The sequence below is a fragment of the Pseudophryne corroboree genome, chromosome 10, assembly GCF_028390025.1.
Source record: "Pseudophryne corroboree isolate aPseCor3 chromosome 10, aPseCor3.hap2, whole genome shotgun sequence".
Classification (NCBI taxonomy): Eukaryota; Metazoa; Chordata; class Amphibia; order Anura; family Myobatrachidae; genus Pseudophryne; species Pseudophryne corroboree.
In genome coordinates this window covers 79,563,512-79,586,182 of record NC_086453.1, presented here as the reverse complement: position 1 = coordinate 79,586,182, position 22,671 = coordinate 79,563,512, and the positions used below count along the sequence as shown (strand labels likewise).

The 22,671-nt window shown below is 45.6% G+C and overlaps 1 protein-coding gene across 2 annotated transcripts in view; it reads right to left on the bottom strand.

Moving 5' to 3' along the window:
- Positions 1–937: 937 nt before the first annotated feature.
- LOC134965029 (phospholipase A2 inhibitor and Ly6/PLAUR domain-containing protein-like) overlaps positions 938–22,671 on the bottom strand; it is a 73,464-nt gene continuing 51,730 nt past the window's right edge. Inside the window, exons 4-5 of one of the 2 annotated variants that reach the window (XM_063941615.1) lie at positions 20,814–20,957; positions 938–1,283 (exon numbers count right to left, since the gene is read on the bottom strand). In XM_063941615.1, the coding sequence (XP_063797685.1) occupies positions 1,069–1,283; positions 20,814–20,957 (359 nt within the window). In that variant the 3' untranslated portion in view covers positions 938–1,068. The remainder of the gene's footprint in view (positions 1,284–20,813; positions 20,958–22,671) is intronic. The other variant, XM_063941616.1, reaches the window with a different exon arrangement.

The following is a 22,671-nucleotide window of genomic DNA, read 5'->3' as shown; positions in this document are numbered from 1 at the left end:
TGTGTAAAAAGGGGGACGCTGTCTGCTGTAATGTATAAAAGGGGCTCTACCTGGTGTAGTGGCGCTACTGTGCAGCGTAATTTGAATAATGTAGACTACTGTGCACCGTAGTATGAATTGCTATTATTTTGTGGCCACGCCCCTTCCCCGTGAAGCCACGCCCCTATAAATTTTTCGCGCGCCTACGGCGCGCACTGTCCCTATCTTACATAGGGGGGGCGCCACTGTCGTTTATTGCACACAGCGCTAAAATGCCTAGTTACGGCACTGGTCTATATAGAACACATTGTAGAATTCAATGGATTTAAAGGATATTATTACAGAAGTGTTATATTAATATTAGAAATAAAATAAAACATATAAGCACCCCATTTTACTGGTGTATAGGAGAGTCAAATTATAATTGAAAGTATACTTAGGACAAATGGCAAAAGATGAATAGTTTTTACAGTATATCACTTTTTAAATTTCTAATCCATTTTTTTTTATTTTGGGTTAAACATTTTTCATTCAATCAAGGTTCCTAGTAAGGATTTTTTGAAAGGAATTTAATCAACTCTAAAGAAGTAAAGAGCATCACCGGGATCAGTATGTAATGCTGTATTGGTTAGCAGTACAACCCCACAGCAATGAGGTTGTGGGTTCAATTCCCACCAGGCCCTAACTGTGTGGAGTTTGTATATGCTCCAGTTTCTTCCCACAATCCAAATAACATACTGGTAGTTTAAATGGATTCCAACAACAACAACAACAACAACATCCCTAGTCTGTATACGTTGTATGGAATATAGATTGTAATAATTAATGTATTAGTAAATAAATGACTGGTCCGTAGTGCATCACATTATAGAAATGTAGCTGATTACTTGTTGGGTGAAGCTCTATAGTTTTACCAGATGCAAACAATAAAAAATGTTCATAAATAGACCATAACCACTTGCTGTGAACATGCTTTAATAGTACAATTTCCATATATGTGCCACACTTTGTAGCACTATTTTACCACTACATTACTATCCCCATACAGCAGTTAGAAGTTGAACCTATGGTATATATACCCCTGCCATGTTACAAAACTACGTACATTTGCAGGATAATAATGATGGGAATGATGACATCCATTGAACTGCAGGCTGCTTTCCAGTTTAAGGAAGAACCATTGCACACGATAATAGTTTTTATATGTTTGTTCTTATCAGAATTTGAATGTACAATGCTGGATCCAACTTCACAGATGTCATTGGTGGCACAACCATGTAAGTTCTCTGTCACTGAGTAAACATCTGCAATAAATATATAGAATTACAGTAGTATGAGTCTTACAATAGGTTAAGCCTTGCTGCATGGTTCAGGCTAGATGGACGCAATACAATATTTGTTAGCTTTTGTGAAATATTTCTTCATTTATGAGTTAATAATATCAGGCTTATGCAACATATAACAGGGTGAAATAGAATTTTCCACCATTTTGGATATGTTATGAAATAGTTTAAAGAGAACAAGATGCTGTGGTGTCTTTCTTATTTTAGGTCCTCTAACATGGATAACACTTATTACAAATTCACTAAACTGCTCAGTGCTAAAAAAAAATGATATCATTATCTTGAATGTTACAGTGTATAAACCAGTGGTGGATTGGCCATCTGGTACTACTGGCAAATGCAGTTAAGATGTCGGCAGTCTAAATACCGACACTGGAATCCCGACAGGGGCTCCACAGGAAAGGAACCCTAATCCTAATCCTAATCCTCCACCTAACCCTCCCTCCCTGCAGCCTAACCCTGACCTTCCCTCCCCGCAGCCTAACCCTAACCCTCCGTCCCCGCAGCCTAACCCTAACCCTCCCTCACTGCAGCCTAAGCCTAACCCTATCCCATACAGCCTAACCCTCCCCGGCATACTTACATTTGGGATCCCGGCAGTCAGGATGCCGACGCCAGTATTTTGATAGATGTTGGGATTCCGGCACTGGCATCGCAGATGCCGGCATGCTGACTACATCCCACTGATAAGGTAGGTCTAGCTGCCTGAAGGGCTGGCTGAGCAACTCCGCCTCCTGGCACTGTGTATGGATACCATGCTGAAACAGGGGACTGATGCGGGGCCAGGCACCAGTGACTAGTGACAAATACCCATGATGTGTGGTCATGCTCGGGTTCCAATGTGTGCACGTGTTCCTATGTAGTGGATAGCCGATTTTTGCACCCAGTCCCTGACACAAACACATATAGAAGCAAGAGAACATATAATTCTCAGGAGAGCTAACATACTAGATGGTGGGGAAAAAACTGTGATGACAATGGAATGAAATAAATGTAGGGGGTAGGCAGTGGTGAATTAGACATTAGGGACGTGGGGTATGTGCCTAGGGGCGGCATCTGTTGGGAGGCTGCACTTGGTTGTTTGTGTTGGTACTGTCAGACTGAAATGTCCAGTAACTGCAAAATATTTCCACTGTACCATATGACATCATGAATGGAGTGTAAGTGGGTAAGACATGCACATACTGCCCCTGTAAGCTGTCCTACTTAGTAAATATGTATACAGAATTAAAAATGAAATAAGAAAAAGAAAATCATAGTTAGTGGCATTTATTTATTGCTCTATTAAATTGGCTATCATGTAATGAGGGCTTACAACCAATAAACGTAAATAATAAAATTGGGTGTGGGGGGGAGGGCGGCCTTTCTATTGTTCCTAGGGGCACCCTCACCCCTAAATCCGCCCATGGGGGTAGGTGGAGCATGAGCAGGAAGTTAACTTAAGATGGAGTGGGGCATAGAAGATGCTTTCAAGGGGAGCGCTTGCAAAATTGGGAGTTTGTGAATAGTCTGGTCAGGGGTAATACAAATGTATGGAATAGCATAGACAGAATCCTGCTGGCAGGAGTGTGATGTAGGAGGGTAGGTGAAGGTCTTCTGAACGGATTGGGTGACATGGGGAATATTTTGTAAAAGGTCAGAGATGTGGGAGGGAGGGCATTGTAAGGGCTTTATATTATAGGTGGTAGATAGCAGTTTGAATAAGGGCTGTGGAATATGTGTGTGCTACAGTATATAAATAACTTGTAATGAAAAATAAATAGTAAATTAACACTTGCATTCAGGAGGGAATGGGAAGGTCAATAGAGGATATCCTTATAATCCAACAACATGTTCTAGCAACATGACCACATTACATTCCACATTGTATATTCTCTCTCTACCACAGGTAAATTACTACTCACATTATACTATACATTCCCAATTACATTGTTGCACATATTGCCCAGCTACAGGAATATTACCATCCACATTATACATTCCCAGCCACATTATTATACACATTTCCAGCCACAGACACATTACCATCCACATTATACATTCCCAGCCATATTATTATACACATTTCCAGCCACAGACACATTACCATCCAAATTATACATTCCCAGCGACATTATTATACACATTTCCAGCCACAGACACATTACCATCCACATTATACATTCCCAGACACATTATTATACACATTTCCAGCCACAGACACATTACCATCCACATTATACATTCCCAGCCACATTATTATACACATTTCCAGCCACAGACACATTACCATCCACATTATACATTCCCAGCCACATTATCATACATATTTCCAGCCACAGATACATTACCATCCACATTATACATTCCCAGCCACATTATTATACACATTTCCAGCCACAGACACATTACAGCCACATTATACATTCCCAGCCACATTATTATACACATTTTAGCCACAGACACATTACCATCCACATTATACATTCCCAGCCACATTATTATACACATTTCCAGCCACAGACACATTACCAGCCACATTATACATTCCCAGCCACATTATTATACACATTTCCAGCCACAGACACATTACTTTCCACATTATACATTCCCAGCCACATTATTATACACATTTCCAGCCACGGACACATTACCAGCCACATTATACATTCCCAGCCACATTATTATACACATTTCCAGCCACAGACACATTACTTTCCACATTATACATTCCCAGCCACATTATTATACACATTTCCAGCCACAGACACATTACCAGCCACATTATACATTCCCAGCTACATTATTATACACATTTCCAGCTACAGAAATATTACCGTCCACATTATACATTCCCAGCCATATTATTATACACATTTCCTGCCACAGACACATTACCATCCACATTATGCATTCCCAGCCACATTATTATATCCATTTCCAGCCATAGACACATTACCACCCACATTATACATTCCCAGCCACATTATCATACACATTTCCAGCCACAGATACATTACCATCCACATTGTACATTCCCAGCCACATTATTATACACATTTCCAGCCACAGCTACATTACCAGCCACATTATACATTCCCAGACACATTATTATACACATTTCCAGCCACAGACACATTACCATCCACATTATACATTCCCAGCCACATTATTATACACATTTCCAGCCACAGTCACATTACCATCCACATTATACATTCCCAGCCACATTATTATACACATTTCCAGCCACAGACACATTACCATCCACATTATACATTCCCAGCCACATTATTATACACATTTCCAGCCACAGACACATTACCATCCACATTATACATTCCCAGCCACATTATTATACACATTTCCAGCCACAGACACATTACCATCCACATTATACATTCCCAGCCACATTATTATACACATTTCCAGCCACAGCCACATTACCATCCACATTATACATTCCCAGACACATTATTATACACATTTCCAGCCACAGACACATTACCATCCACATTATACATTCCCAGCCACATTATTATACACATTTCCAGCCACAGACACATTACCATCCACATTATACATTCCCAGCCACATTATCATACAGATTTCCAGCCACAGATACATTACCATCCACATTATACATTCCCAGCCACATTATTATACACATTTCCAGCCACAGACACATTACAGCCACATTATACATTCCCAGCCACATTATTATACACATTTTAGCCACAGACACATTACCATCCACATTATACATTCCCAGCCACATTATTATACACATTTCCAGCCACAGACACATTACCAGCCACATTATACATTCCCAGCCACATTATTATACACATTTCCAGCCACAGACACATTACTTTCCACATTATACATTCCCAGCCACATTATTATACACATTTCCAGCCATGGACACATTACCAGCCACATTATACATTCCCAGCCACATTATTATACACATTTCCAGCCACAGACACATTACTTTCCACATTATACATTCCCAGCCACATTATTATACACATTTCCAGCCACAGACACATTACCAGCCACATTATACATTCCCAGCTACATTATTATACACATTTCCAGCTACAGGAATATTACCGTCCACATTATACATTCCCAGCCATATTATTATACACATTTCCTGCCACAGACACATTACCATCCACATTATACATTCCCAGCCACATTATTATATCCATTTCCAGCCATAGACACATTACCACCCACATTATACATTCCCAGCCACATTATCATACACATTTCAAGCCACAGATACATTACCATCCACATTGTACATTCCCAGCCACATTATTATACACATTTCCAGCCACAGCCACATTACCAGCCACATTATACATTCCCAGACACATTATTATACACATTTCCAGCCACAGACACATTACCATCCACATTATACATTCCCAGCCACATTATTATACACATTTCCAGCCACAGTCACATTACCATCCACATTATACATTCCCAGCCACATTATTATACACATTTCCAGCCACAGACACATTACCATCCAAATTATACATTCCCAGCCACATTATTATACATATTTCCAGTCACAGACACATTACCATCCACATTGTACATTCCCAGCCACATTATTATACACATTTCCAGCCACAGACACATTACAATCCACATTATACATTCCCAGCCATATTATTATACACATTTCCAGCCACAGACACATTACTATCCACATTATACATTCCCAGCCACATTATTATACACATTTCCAGCCACAGACACATTACCAGCCACATTATACATTCCCAGCCACATTATTATACACATTTCCAGCTACAGGAATATTACCGTCCACATTATACATTCCCAGCCATATTATTATACACATTTCCTGCCACAGACACATTACCATCCACATTATACATTCCCAGCCACATTATTATATCCATTTCCAGCCATAGACACATTACCACCCACATTATACATTCCCAGCCACATTATCATACAGATTTCCAGCCACAGATACATTACCATCCACATTGTACATTCCCAGCCACATTATTATACACATTTCCAGCCACAGCCACATTACCAGCCACATTATACATTCCCAGACACCCATCTAGGAGTGGCACTGCAGTGTCAGACAGGATGGCACTTAAAAAAATAGTCCCCAAACAGCACATACTGCAAAGAAAAAAAGAGCTGCACCAAAGTTGTTGTGTGACTAAGCTAAGCGACCCAAGTGGCCGACACAAACACCTGGCCCATCTAGGAGTGGCACTGCAGTGTCACGCAGGATGGCCCTTCCAAAAAATGCTCCCCAAACAGCAATTGACGCAAAGAAAAAAAGAGGCGCAATGAGGTAGCTGTGTGACGACTAAGCTAAGCGACCCTAGTGGCCGAGACAAACACCTGGCCCATCTAGGAGTGGCACTGCAGTGTCAGACAGGATGGCACTTAAAAAATTAGTCCCCAAACAGCACATGATGCAAAGAAAAAAAGAGCTGCACCAAAGTCGTTGTGTGACTAAGCTAAGCGACCCAAGTGGCCGACACAAACACCTAGCCCATCTAGGAGTGGCACTGCAGTGTCACGCAGGATGGCCCTTCCAAAAAATACTCCCCAAACAGCACATGACGCAAAGAAAAAAAGAGGCGCAATGAGGTAGCTGTGTGACGACTAAGCTAAGCGACCCTAGTGGCCGACACAAACACCTGGCCCATCTAGGAGTGGCACTGCAGTGTCACGCAGGATGGCCCTTCCAAAAAATACTCCCCAAACAGCACATGACGCAAAGAAAAATGAAAGAAAAAAGAGGTGCAAGATGGAATTGTCCTTGGGACCTCCCACCCACCCTTATGTTGTAAAAACAGGACATGCACACTTTAACGAACCCATCATTTCAGCGACAGGGTCTGCCACACGACTGTGACTGAAATTACTGGTTGGTTTGGGCCCCCACCAAAAAAGAAGCAATCAATCTCTCCTTGCAAAAACTGGCTCTACAGAGGCAAGATGTCCACCTCATCATCATCGTCCGATTCATCACCCCTTTCACTGTGTACATCCCCCTCCTCACAGATTATTAATTCGTCCCCACTGGAATCCACCATCTCAGGTCCCCGTGTACTTTCTGGAGGCAATTGCTGCTGGTGAATGTCTCCATGGAGGAATTGATTATAATTCATTTTAATGAACATCATCTTCTCCACATTTTCTGGAAGTAACCTCGTACGCCGATTGCTGACAAGGAGAGCGGCGGCACTAAACACTCTTTCGGAGTACACACTGGAGGGAGGGCAACTTAGGTAGAATAAAGCCAGTTTGTGCAAGGGCCTCCAAATTGCCTCTTTTTCCTGCCAGTATACGTACGGACTGTCTGACGTGCCTACTTGGATGCGGTCACTCATATAATCCTCCACCATTCTTTCAATGGTGAGAGAATCATATGCAGTGACAGTAGACGACATGTCAGTAATCGTTGGCAGGTCCTTCAGTCCGGACCAGATGTCAGCATCAGCCACAGACACATTAGTATCCACATTATACATTCCCAGCCACATTATTATACACATTTCCAGCCACAGACACATTACCAGCCACATTATACATTCCCAGCCACATTATTATACACATTTCCAGCCACAGGAATATTACCGTCCACATTATACATTCCCAGCCATATTATTATACACATTTCCTGCCACAGACACATTACCATCCACATTATACATTCCCAGCCACATTATTATATCCATTTCCAGCCATAGACACATTACCACCCACATTATACATTCCCAGCCACATTATCATACACATTTCCAGCCACAGACACATTACCATCCACATTGTACATTCCCAGCCACATTATTATACACATTTCCAGCCACAGACACATTACCAGCCACATTATACATTCCCAGACACATTATTATACACATTTCCAGCCACAGACACATTACCATCCACATTATACATTCCCAGCCACATTATTATACACATTTCCAGCCACAGTCACATTACCATCCACATTATACATTCCCAGCCACATTATTATACACATTTCCAGCCACAGACACATTACCATCCAAATTATACATTCCCAGCCACATTATTATACACATTTCCAGTCACAGACACATTACCATCCACATTGTACATTCCCAGCCACATTATTATACACATTTCCAGCCACAGACACATTACAATCCACATTATACATTCCCAGCCACATTTTTATACACATTTCCAGCCACAGACACATTACCATCCACATTATACATTCCCAGCCACATTATTATACACATTTCCAGCCACAGACACATTACCATCCACATTATACATTCCCAGCCACATTATAATACACATTTCCAGCCACAGACACATTACCATCCACATTATACATTCCCAGCCACATTATTATACACATTTCTAGCCACAGACACATTACCATCCACATTATACATTCCCAGCCTCATTATTATTAGTGATGAGCGGGTTCGGATCCTCGGAATCCGAACCCCCCCGAACTTCACCCTTTTTACACGGGTCCGAGGCAGATTCGAATCTTCCCACCTTGCTCGGTTAACCCAAGCGCACCCGAACGTCATCATCCCGCGGTCGGATTCTCGCGAGATTCGTATTCTATATAAGGAGCCGCGCGTCGTCGCCATTTTTCACTCGTGCATTGGAAATGATAGTGAGAGGATGTGGCTGGCGTCCTCTCAGTTTTATTCAGGTGGCTGCATATATCTGTGCTCACTGCTTTATTGTTGGGACTGGGGACCAGCAGTATTATATAGGAGGAGTACAATGCAGAGTTTTGCTGACCAGTGACCACCAGTATTATATGTTCTCTGCCTGAAAAACGCTCCATATCTATGCTCAGTGTGCTGCATATATCTGTGCTCACACTGCTTTATTGTGGGGACTGGGGACCACCAGTATTATATAGGAGGAGTACAGTGCAGAGTTTTGCTGACCAGTTACCACCAGTATTATACGTTCTCTGCCTGAAAAACGCTCCATATCTGTGCTCAGTGTGCTGCATATATCTGTGCTCACACTGCTTTATTGTGGGGACTGGGGACCAGCAGTATTATATAGGAGGAGTACAGTGCAGAGTTTTGCTGACCAGTGACCACCAGTATTATACGTTCTCTGCCTGAAAAACGCTCCATATCTGTGCTCGGTGTGCTGCATATATCTGTGCTCACACTGCTTTATTGTGGGGACTGGGGACCACCAGTATTATATAGGAGGAGTACAGTGCAGAGTTTTGCTGACCAGTGACCACCAGTATTATACGTTCTCTGCCTGAAAAACGCTCCATATCTGTGCTGCATTGTAGTATATAGTAGGAGTACAGTGCATAATTTTGCTGACCACCAGTATATAATAAATAGCAGTACGGTACAGTAGGCCACTGCTCTACCTACCTCTGTGTCGTCAAGTATACTATCCATCCATACCTGTGGTGCATTTCAGTTTTGCACAGTTTGCTGACCACCAGTATATAATATATAGCAGTACGGTACAGAAGGCCACTGCTCTACCTACCTCTGTGTCGTCAATTATACTATCCATCCATACCTGTGGTGCATTTTAGTTTTGCACAGTTTGCTGACCACCAGTATATAATATATAGCAGTACTGTACAGAAGGCCACTGCTCTACCTACCTCTGTGTCATCAAGTATACTATCCATCCATACCTGTGGTGCATTTCAGTTGTGCGCAGTATATATAGTAGTAGGCCATTGCAATTGAGACTGGCATATAATTCCACACATTAAAAAATGGAGAACAAAAATGTGGAGGGTAAAATAGGGAAAGATCAAGATCCACTTCCACCTCATGCTGAAGCTGCTGCCACTAGTCATGGCCGAGATGATGAAATGCCATCAACGTCGTCTGCCAAGGCCGATGCCCAATGTCATAGTAGAGAGCATGTAAAATCCAAAAAAATAAAGCTCAGTAAAATGACCCAAAAATCTAAATCAAAATCATCTGAGGAGAAGCGTAAACTTGCCAATGTGCCATTTACGACACGGAGTGGCAAGGAACGGCTGAGGCCCTGACCTATGTTCAAGGCTAGTGGTTCAGCTTCACCTGAGGATGGAAGCACTCATCCTCCTGCTAGAAAACCTAAAAGAGTTAAGATGGCAAAAGCACAGCAAAGAACTGTGCGTTCTTCTAAATCACAAATCCCCAAGGAGAGTCCAATTGTGTCGGTTGCGATGCCTGACCTTCCCAACACTGGACGGGAAGAGGTTGCGCCTTCCACCATTTGCACGCCCCCTGCAAGTGTTGGAAGGAGCACCCGCAGTCCAGTTCCTGATAGTCAAATTGAAGATGTCACTGTTGAAGTACACCAGGATGAGGATATGGGTGTTGCTGGCGCTGGGGAGGAAATTGACAAGGAGGATTCTGATGGTGAGGTGGTTTGTTTAAGTCAGGCACCCGGGTAGACACCTGTTGTCCGTGGGACGAATATGGCCATTGACATGCCTGGTCAAAATACAAAAAAAAAATCACATCTTCGGTGTAGAATGATTTCAACAGAAATGCGGACAACAGGTGTCAAGCCGTGTGTTGCCTTTGCCAAGCTGTAATAAGTAGGGGTAAGGACGTTAACCACCTAGGAACATCCTCCCTTATACGTCACCTGGACAGCATTCATCAGAAGTCAGTGACAAGTTCAAAAACTTTGGATGACAGCGAAAGCAGTCCACTGACCACTAAATCCCTTCCTCTTGTAACCAAGCTCCTGCAAACCACACCACCAACTCCCTCAGTGTCAATTTCCTCCTTACACAGGAAAGCCAACAGTCCTGCAGGCCATGTCACTGTCAAGTCTGACGAGTCCTCTCCTGCCTGGGATTCCTCTGATGCATCCTTGAGTGTAACGCCTACTGCTGCTGGCGCTGCTGTTGTTGCTGCTGGGAGTCGATCGTCATCCCAGAGGGGAAGTCGGAAGACCACTTGTACTACTTCCAGTAAGCAATTGACTGTCCAACAGTCCTTTGCGAGGAAGATGAAATATCACAGCAGTCATTCTGCTGCAAAGCGGATAACTCAGGCCTTGGCAGCCTGGGTGGTGAGAAACGTGTTTCCGGTATCCACCGTTAATTCACAGGCAACTACAGACTTGATTGAGGTACTGTGTCCCCGGTACCAAATACCATCTAGGTTCCATTTCTCTAGGCAGGCGATACCGAAAGTGTACACAGACGTCAGAAAAAGAGTCACCAGTGTCCTAAAAAATGCAGTTGTACCCAATGTCCACTTAACCACGGACATGTGGACAAGTGGAGCAGGGCAGACTCAGGACTATATGACTGTGACAGCCCACTGGGTAGATGTATATCCTCCCGCAGCAAGAACAGCAGCGGCGGCACCAGTAGCAGCATCTCGCAAACGCCAACTCGTTCCTAGGTGTTACGTTCCTGATGCTCAGAACAGGAGAGATGTTGCGTAGTGAGTCCAGAGCACCAGGACGTGACGCTGAAATAAGGTGTGGTGTGGAAATAGCCCCTAGCACCCTACCGCCATTGTTTTACCCGTGTGGTCAGTTCACGCCTGCATGACTATGGTTTCTTGGGCCCACGGCAGCCGCATTTGAAGGGCGGATTATGTCTGCCCAACTCCGATGCCCCCAGGTCTTAGAGTGAGACAAGGCGTGAACCGAGACAGGATAATAACAAGGGGACCTCTAACTAAAGCAATAGAAGGCTAGGGGCTACTAACTACCCTAAAACTAAATATATGTGCGGCACACCGCCAAAGGAAAAGAACAACAGAAGATACCACTGTCCACACCCCACACGGCACCGCCGTGTACCGGGGAGGACAGTGAAAAGCGGAAACCTCCGCAAAAACACCAGTACAAAACAAACGCTAGGATTAAACGGCCTAGGCCGCAACACACGGCAGAAGCCGCCACTCACGGAACCGGGAGAGAACCCCAATCAACCAGAACCCCCAGATGACTGCAACAGGTTCACTTGGACTGGAAGGATTCCCAGGACCGGCTTCAGAACTCCAGGACTCAGGAGCACGAGAAACAGGATTGACCAGATACAGCAGACCAGGAGCAAACTCAGCAAGGCAGGAACAGCGTACAGGAAGCTATCACCGGCGAGGCTGCAGTGTGCTGGCTCCCATAAAAAGGCCCTGCTGGCCAATGACAGGAGGGACAGCAAGACCAGCCCCCAGACACTAATTAATAGTTGTCGTGCAGCTGCCCTGCTGCACGAACAACTAATCCGTCTTATCTGGCAACGGGGAACGCGGTCCGCCAATGGCGTCCCCGTTGCCATGGACCCGGCGGCTGAGGACGCCCGGCGTCCTAGCGTTGCCAGGGACCCGGCGGCTACAGTACGCACGGCGTCCTGGCATTGCTAGGCGCCGGGTGGGCAGCGAGGGAGGTGCGGCGGCCGTGAGCGTCGCCCGGAAGCAGACCGAGCGGCACCTAACACTAGGCAGGCTACGCTTTGTATCACCGCTTTCCATAAGAGGCACACAGCTGACAACCTCTTACGGAAACTGAGGAACATCATCGCAGAATGGCTTACCCCAATTGGACTCTCCTGGGGATTTGTGACATCGGACAACGCCACCAATATTGTGCGTGCATTACATCTGGGCAAATTCCAGCACGTCCCATGTTTTGCACATACATTGAATTTGGTGGTGCAGAATTATTTAAAAAATGACAGGGGCGTGCAAGAGATGCTGTCGGTGGCCCGAAGAATTGTGGGCCACTTTCGGCATTCAGCCACCGCGTGCCGAAGACTGGAGCACCAGCAAACTGTCCTGAACCTGCCCTGCCATCATCTGAAGCAAGAGGTGGTAACGAGGTGGAATTCAACCCTCTATATGCTTCAGAGGATGGAGGAGCAGCAAAAGGCCATTCAAGCCTATACATCTGCCTACGATATAGGCAAAGGAGGGGGAAAGCACCTGACTCAAGCGCAGTGGAGAATGATTTCAACGTTGTGCAAGGTTCTGCAACCCTTTGAACTTGCCACACGTGAAGTCAGTTCAGACACTGCCAGCCTGAGTCAGGTCATTCCCCTCATCAGGCTTTTGCAGAAGAAGTTGGAGACATTGAAGGAGGAGCTAAAACAGAGCGATTCCGCTAGGCATGTGGGACTTGTGGATGGAGCCCTTAATTCGCTTAACCAGGATTCACAGGTGGTCAATCTGTTGAAATCAGAGCACTACATTTTGGCCACCGTGCTCGATCCTAGATTTAAAACCTACGTTGTATCTCTCTTTCCGGCAGACACAAGTCTGCAGAGGTTCAAAGACCTGCTGGTGAGAAAATTGTCAAGTCAAGCGGAAGGTGACCCGTCAACAGCTCCTCCTTCACATTCTCCCGCAACTGGGGCTGCGAGGAAAAGGCTAAGAATTCCGAGCCCACCCGCTGGCGGTGATGCAGGGCAGTCTGGAGCGAGTGCTGACATCTGGTCCGGACTGAAGGAGCTGCCAACGATTACTGACATGTCGTCTACTGTCACTGCATATGATTCTGTCACCATTGAAAGAATGGTGGAGGGTTATATGAGTGACCGCATCCAAGTAGGCACGTCAGACAGTCCGTACGTATACTGGCAGGAAAAAGAGGCAATTTGGAGGCCCTTGCACAAACCGGCTTTATTCTACCTAAGTTGGCCTCCCTTCAGTGTGTACTCCGAAAGAGTGTTTAGTGCAGCCGCACACCTTGTCAGCAATCGGCGTACGAGGTTACTTCCAGAAAATGTGGAGAAGATGATGTTCATCAAAATGAATTATAATCAATTCCTCCATGGAGACATTCACCAGCAGCAATTGCCTCCAGAAAGTACACAGGGACCTGAGATGGTGGATTCAAGTGGGGACGAATTAATAATCTGTGAGGAGGGGGATGTACACAGTGAAAGGGGTGAGGAATCGGACGATGAGGAGGAGGTGGACATCTTGCCTCTGTAGAGCCAGTTTGTGCAAGGAGAGATTGATTGCTTCTTTTTTGGTGGGGGCCCAAACCAACCAGTCATTTCAGTCACAGTCGTGTGGTAGACCCTGTCGCTGAAATGATGGGTTCGTTAAAGTGTGCATGTCCTGTTTATACAACATAAGGGTGGGTGGGAGGGCCCAAGGACAATTCCATCTTGCACCTCTTTTTTCTTTCATTTTTCTTTGCATCATGTGCTGTTTGGGGACTATTTTTTTGAAGTGTCATCCTGCCTGACACTGCAGTGCCACTCCTAGATGGGCCAGGTGTTTGTGTCGGCCACTTGGGTCGCTTAGCTTAGCCATCCAGCGACCTTGGTGCAAATTTTAGGACTAAAAATAATATTGTGAGGTGTGAGGTGTTCAGAATTGACTGAAAATGAGTGTAAAATAAGAATTTACTTACCGATAATTCTATTTCTCATAGTCCGTAGTGGATGCTGGGGACTACGAAAGGACCATGGGGAATAGCGGCTCCGCAGGAGACTGGGCACAAAAGTAAAAAGCTTTAGGACTACCTGGTGTGCACTGGCTCCTCCCCCTATGACCCTCCTCCAAGCCTCAGTTAGGATACTGTGCCCGGACGAGCGTACACAATAAGGAAGGATTTTGAATCCCGGGTAAGACTCTTACCAGCCACACCAATCACACCGTACAACTTGTGATCTGAACCCAGTTAACAGCATGATAACAGAAGGAGCCTCTGAAAAGATGGCTCACAACAACAATAACCCGATTTTTGTAACAATAACTATGTACAAGTAATGCAGACAATCCGCACTTGGGATGGGCGCCCAGCATCCACTACGGACTATGAGAAATAGAATTATCGGTAAGTAAATTCTTATTTTCTCTAACGTCCTAGTGGATGCTGGGGACTCCGAAAGGACCATGGGGATTATACCAAAGCTCCCAAACGGGCGGGAGAGTGCGGATGACTCTGCAGCACCGAATGAGAGAACTCCAGGTCCTCCTCAGCCAGGGTATCAAATTTGTAGAATTTAGCAAACGTGTTTGCCCCTGACCAAGTAGCTGCTCGGCAAAGTTGTAAAGCCGAGACCCCTCGGGCAGCCGCCCAAGATGAGCCCACCCTCCTTGTGGAATGGGCTTTTACAGATTTTGGCTGTGGCAGGCCTGCCACAGAATGTGCAAGCTGAATTGTACTACAAATCCAACGAGCAATAGTCTGCTTAGAAGCAGGAGCACCCAGCTTGTTGGGTGCATACAGGATAAACAGCGAGTCAGATTTTCTGACTCCAGCCGTCCTGGAAACATATATTTTCAGGGCCCTGACTACGTCCAGTAACTTGGAATCCTCCAAGTCCCTAGTAGCCGCAGGCACCACAATAGGCTGGTTTAAGTGAAATGCTGAAACCACCTTAGGGAGAAATTGAGGACGAGTCCTCAATTCTGCCCTGTCCGTATGAAAAATTAGGTAAGGGCTTTTATAGGATAAAGCCGCCAATTCTGAAACACGCCTGGCTGAAGCCAGGGCTAACAGCATTACCACTTTCCATGTGAGATATTTTAAGTCCACAGTGGTGAGTGGTTCAAACCAATGTGATTTTAGGAACCCCAAAACTACATTGAGATCCCAAGGTGCCACTGGAGGCACAAAAGGAGGCTGTATATGCAGTACTCCCTTGACAAACGTCTGAACTTCAGGAACAGAAGCTAGTTCTTTTTGGAAGAATATTGACAGGGCCGAAATTTGAACCTTAATGGACCCTAATTTTAGGCCCATAGACAGTCCTGTTTGCAGGAAATGCAGGAATCGACCCAGTTGAAATTCCTCTGTAGGGGCCTTCCTGGCCTCGCACCACGCAACATATTTTCGCCAAATACGGTGATAATGTTGTACGGTTACATCCTTCCTGGCTTTGATCAGGGTAGGGATGACTTCATCCGGAATGCCTTTTTCCTTCAGGATCCGGCGTTCAACCGCCATGCCGTCAAACGCAGCCGCGGTAAGTCTTGGAACAGACATGGTCCCTGCTGGAGCAGGTCCTTTCTTAGAGGTAGAGGCCACGGGTCTTCTGTGAGCATCTCTTGAATTTCCGGGTACCAAGTCCTTCTTGGCCAATCCGGAGCCACGAGTATAGTCTTTACTCCTCTCCTTCTTATGATTCTCAGTACTTTGGTATGAGAGGAAGAGGAGGGAACACATACACTGACTGGTACACCCACGGTGTTACCAGAGCGTCCACAGCTATTGCCTGAGGGTCCCTTGACCTGGTGCAATATCTGTCCAGTTTTTTGTTGAGGCGGGACGCCATCATGTCCACCTTTGGTTTTTCCCAACGGTTCACAATCATGTGGAAGACTTCTGGGTGAAGTCCCCACTCCCCCGGGTGAAGATCGTGTCTGCTGAGGAAGTCTGCTTCCCAGTTGTCCACTCCCGGAATGAACACTGCTGACAGTGCTATCACATGATTCTCCGCCCAGCGAAGAATCCTTGCCACTTCCATCATTGCCCTCCTGCTTCTTGTGCCGCCCTGTCTGTTTACGTGGGCGACTGCCGTGATGTTGTCCGACTGGATCAACACCGGCTGACCCTGAAGCAGAGGTCTTGCCTGACTTAGGGCATTGTAAATGGCCCTTAGTTCCAGGATATTTATGTGAAGTGACGTTTCCATGCTTGACCACAAGCCCTGGAAATTTTTTCCCTGTGTGACTGCTCCCCAGCCTCTCAGGCTGACATCCGTGGTCACCAGGACCCAATCCTGAATGCCGAATCTGCGGCCCTCTAGGAGATGAGCACTCTGTAACCACCACAGGAGAGACACCCTTGTCCTTGGAGACAGGGTTATCCGCTGATGCATTTGAAGATGCGATCCGGACCATTTGTCCAGCAGATCCCACTGAAAAGTTCTTGCATGGAATCTGCCGAATGTAATCGCTACGTAAGAAGCCACCATCTTTCCCAGGACCCTTGTGCATTGATGTACTGACACTTGGCCTGGTCTTAGGAGGTTCCTGACTAGGTCGGATAACTCCTTGGCCTTCTCCTCCGGGAGAAACACCTTTTTCTGTACTGTGTCCAGAATCATCCCTAGGAACAGCAGACGTGTCGTCGGAATCAGCTGCGATTTTGGAATATTTAGAATCCATCCGTGCTGTCGTAGTACTACTTGAGATAGTGCTACTCCGACCTCTAACTGTTCTCTAGACCTTGCCCTTATCAGGAGATCGTCCAAGTAAGGGATAATTAAGACGCCTTTTCTTCGAAGAAGAATCATCATTTCGGCCATTACCTTGGTAAAGACCCGGGGTGCCGTGGACAATCCAAACGGCAGCGTCTGAAACTGATAGTGACAGTTCTGTACCACAAACCTGAGGTACCCTTGGTGAGAAGGGCAAATTGGGACATGGAGGTAAGCATCCTTGATGTCCAGAGACACCATATAGTCCCCTTCTTCCAGGTTCGCTATCACTGCTCTGAGTGACTCCATCTTGAACTTGAACCTTTTTATGTAAGTGTTCAAGGATTTCAGATTTAAAATGGGTCTCACCGAGCCGTCCGGCTTCGGTACCACAAACAGCGTGGAATAATACCCCTTTCCCTGTTGTAGGAGGGGTACCTTGATTATCACCTGCTGGGAATACAGCTTGTGAATGGCTTCCAATACCGCCTCCCTGTCGGGGGGAGACGTTGGTAAAGCAGACTTCAGGAACCGGCGAGGGGGAGACGTCTCGAATTCCAATTTGTACCCCTGAGATACTACCTGCAGGATCCAGAGGTCCACTTGCGAGTGAGCCCACTGCGCGCTGAAATTCTTGAGACGGGCCCCCACCGTGCCTGAGTCCGCTTGTAAGGCCCCAGCGTCATGCTGAGGACTTGGCAGAAGCGGGGGAGGGCTTCTGTTCGTGGGAAGAGGCTGTCTGCTGCAGTCTTTTTCCCCTTCCTCTGCCCCGGGGCAGATATGAGTGGCCTTTTGCCCGCTTGCCCTTATGGGGACGAAAGGACTGAGCCTGAAAAGACGGTATCTTTTTCTGCTGCGAGGTGACTTGGGGTAAAAAGGTGGATTTTCCAGCCGTTGCCGTGGCCACCAGGTCCGATAGACCGACCCCAAATAACTCCTCCCCTTTATACGGCAATACTTCCATATGCCGTTTGGAATCCGCATCCCCTGACCACTGTCGCGTCCATAATCCTCTTCTGGCAGAAATGGACATCACACTTACTCTTGATGCCAGAGTGCAAATATCCCTCTGTGCATCTCTCATATATAGAAATGCATCCTTTAAATGCTCTATAGTCAATAATATATTGTCCCTGTCCAGGGTATCAATATTTTCAGTCAGGGAATCCGACCAAGCCACCCCAGCACTGCACATCCAGGCTGAGGCGATTGCTGGTCGCAGTATAATACCAGTATGTGTGTATATACTTTTAAGGATATTTTCCAGCTTCCTATCAGCTGGTTCCTTGAGGGCGGCCGTATCAGGGGACGGTAACGCCACTTGTTTTGATAAGCGTGTGAGCGCCTTATCTACGCTAGGGGGTGTTTCCCAACGCGCCCTAACCTCTGGCGGGAAAGGGTATAATGCCAATAACTTTTTAGAAATTAGCAGTTTTTTATCGGGGGAAACCCACGCTTTATCACACACCTCATTTAATTCATCTGATTCGGGAAAAACTACGGGTAGTTTTTTCACACCCCACATAATACCCTTTTTTGTGGTACTTGTAGTATCAGAAATGTTCAAAACCTCCTTCATTGCCGTGATCATGTAACGTGTGGCCCTACTGGAAAATACGTTTGTTTCCTCACCGTCGACACTGGAGTCAGTGTCCGTGTCTGTGTCTGTATCGACCTGAGGTAACGGGCGCTTTAGAGCCCCTGACGGTGCTTGAGACGCCTGTACAGGTATTAACTGATTTGCCGGCTGTCTCATGTCGTCAACAGTCTTTTGTAAAGTGCTGACACTATCACGTAATTCTTTCCATAAGACCATCCAGTCAGGTGTCGACTCCCTAGGGGGTGACATCACTAACACAGGCAATTGCTCCGCCTCCACACCATTTTCCTCCTCATACATGTCGACACAAGGTACCGACACACAGCACACACACAGGGAATGCTCTGATAGAGGACAGGACCCCACTAGCCCTTTGGGGAGACAGAGGGAGAGTTTGCCAGCACACACCAGAGCGCTATATATATACAGGGATAACCTTATATAAGTCTTTTTCCCTAATATAGCTGCTGTATATTTATATGCCAATTTAGTGCCCCCCCTCTCTTGTTTTACCCTGTTTCTGTAGTGCAGGACTGCAGGGGAGAGTCAGGGAGCCTTCCTCCAACGGAGCTGTGAGGAAAAAATGGCGCCAGTGTGCTGAGGAGATAGGCTCCGCCCCTTTTTCGGCGGCCTTTCTCCCGCTTTTTTATGTAAAAATAGGCAGGGTTTAAATACATCCATATAGCCCAGGAGCTATATGTGATGTATTTTTTGCCAAAAAAGGTGTTTTTATTGCGTCTCAGGGCGCCCCCCCCCAGCGCCCTGCACCCTCAGTGACCGGAGTGTGAAGTGTGCTGAGAGCAATGGCGCACAGCTGCAGTGCTGTGCGCTACCTTAGTGAAGACAGGACGTCTTCTGCCGCCGATTTTCCGGACCTCTTCAGTCTTCTGGCTCTGTAAGGGGGACGGCGGCGCGGCTCCGGGACCCATCCATGGCTGGGCCTGTGATCGTCCCTCTGGAGCTAATGTCCAGTAGCCTAAGAAGCCCAATCCACTCTGCACGCAGGTGAGTTCGCTTCTTCTCCCCTTAGTCCCTCGATGCAGTGAGCCTGTTGCCAGCAGGTCTCACTGAAAATAAAAAACCTATTTAAACTTTTACTCTAAGCAGCTCAGGAGAGCCACCTAGATTGCACCCTTCTCGTTCGGGCACAAAATCTTAACTGAGGCTTGGAGGAGGGTCATAGGGGGAGGAGCCAGTGCACACCAGGTAGTCCTAAAGCTTTATACTTTTGTGCCCAGTCTCCTGCGGAGCCGCTATTCCCCATGGTCCTTTCGGAGTCCCCAGCATCCACTAGGACGTTAGAGAAATTATGGTTATTGAGGTTAATAATACTATGGGATCAAAATGAGCCCCAAATTCTATGATTTAAGCTGTTTTTGAGGGTTTTTTGTAAAAAAAACACCCGAATCCAAAACACACCCGAATCCGACAAAAAATTTTCAGGGAGGTTTTGCCAAAACGCGTCCGAATCCAAAACACGGCCGCGGAACCGAATCCAAAACCAAAACACAAAACCCGAAAAATTTCCGGTGCACATCACTAATTATTATACACATTTCCAGCCACAAACACATTACCATTCACAGTGTACGTCACAAGACACAACCACATTATTTGTCAGTCTAGATTGATGTTAAAAGAGCTTTATGAACAATAAACTTTAGGTCACACTTATATTATATCAAATATATTATTATATAATATGGTACTTTTTCCATATATTACATAGCATGCCATCTCAACTGTAAGACGTAGTTGTCATGGAACGTACCTTGTGTATCGGTTCTCATGTAGTGAATACAGTGGTTTTCATTCCCTGTGCATTTTAGACTGTTTCGCCCTAGACAACGATCCGAGTTTGGAATGAAGCAGGATGGGCAGATAAGTCCATTGTCCTGACTACTAATGGGTGGCACTGAGAAGGAGTAAGAGAAATTACTTCTTGATCTCCAATGATGCTAATCTAAACATTGTGTATGATAACCAAAATTAGCGGCATTGCATACAATAGAGTAGACCTGATGCAGCGTTGAATAATTGCCGATTTGCCGAGCGCATCTTGTGTGTTTCCTCACTCTACATGCTCTGCAGCCGAACGTAGTCAAGTAGGGAAGATGCAGATTTGCACCCGCCAACGCCATGATATGCCGGGAATTTTTGCCCAACACGTTGTGAGCATGATTCTAAGTAAAGCAAACAAAAAGCAAATTACTGTGCACCTGGGCAACACAATGTTACACTTCAGGTGAGGCAGCTGTAACATGTGCAGAGAGAGTTAGATTTGGGTGGGGTGTGTCCAAACTGAAATCTAAATTGCAGTATAAGAATAAAGCCGTGTAACGTTTGTGGGCTACATGCAGAAGCAGCCAGTACTTTTCCTGCACAGAAAAAATATAAATGTAATTGCATCCCTTGCATTGTAACATGGGGTAATTCAGACTTGATCGTAGCAGCAAATGTGTTAGCAGTTGGGCAAAACCATGGGCCTAATTCTGAGTTGATCGCAGCAGCAATTTTGTTAGCAGTTGGGCAAAACCAAGTGCACTGCAGGGGAGGCAGATATAACATGTGCAGAGAGAGTTAGATTTGGGTGGGGTGTATTCAAACTGAAATCTAAGTTGCAGTGTAAAAATAAAGCAGCCAGTATTTACCCTGCAGAGAAACAAAATAACCCACCCAAATCTAACTCTCTCTGCACATGTTATATCTGCCCCCCCTGCAGTGCACATGGTTTTGCCCAATTACTAACAAACTTGCTGCTGCGATCAACTCAGAATTACCCCCCATGTGCACTGCTGGAGGGGCAGATATAACATGTGCAGAGAGAGTAGATTTGGGTGGGGTGTGTTCAAACTGAAAAATAAATTGCAGTGTAAAAATAAAGCAAGCAGTATTTACTCTGCACAGAAACAAAATAACCCACCCAAATCTAAATCTTAAACACAATGGTTTGTTCCAGACACAAAGTTATGTGCTTTTTATTCTTTACTTCCACAACAAAATCAGGCCCTGTGTGCGCAAGATATCTGGTGGGTAGGTACACATTAGATGATATGCGTGTGACTCACATATATACATATGTGCACGCAGGGGTGGTTTCCGAGTACCTGGAAACCCCACCTCCTGCCCACTAATCAATCAGCACAACTGATCGGTGTATATAGTTATTTTTTAAAAAGGAGCAGCTCAGGCAATATTTGTCTGCAAGGCGGCAGCCCTCCCTTCTCACACCATCCTCCATTGGCCGCATCATTACCTATCACCCTACTCCTCCAGTGCCTCTGTCTATTCCCCCTATGGCCGCCCAGCCTAAGTCTTGCAGGGCTGTGGGAGCACATACTTTCATACATACATACATACATACATACATACATACATACATACATACACAAGCACACATACATACACACACAAGCACACATACATACATACATACATACATAAATACATACTGTCGAAGTAAAAAATATTACATACACACCACATGCAAAGACCAAACGGAGTGGCCTCTGTGCGTGCGCGTTTTTGCCGTGGGTACGTATACATGCACGCTATTACGAACTTTGCGTATTGGCGAGTGGTATGAGTAAATACGTTAGCATACGCATTCGCACAGAAAAGCCACAAAG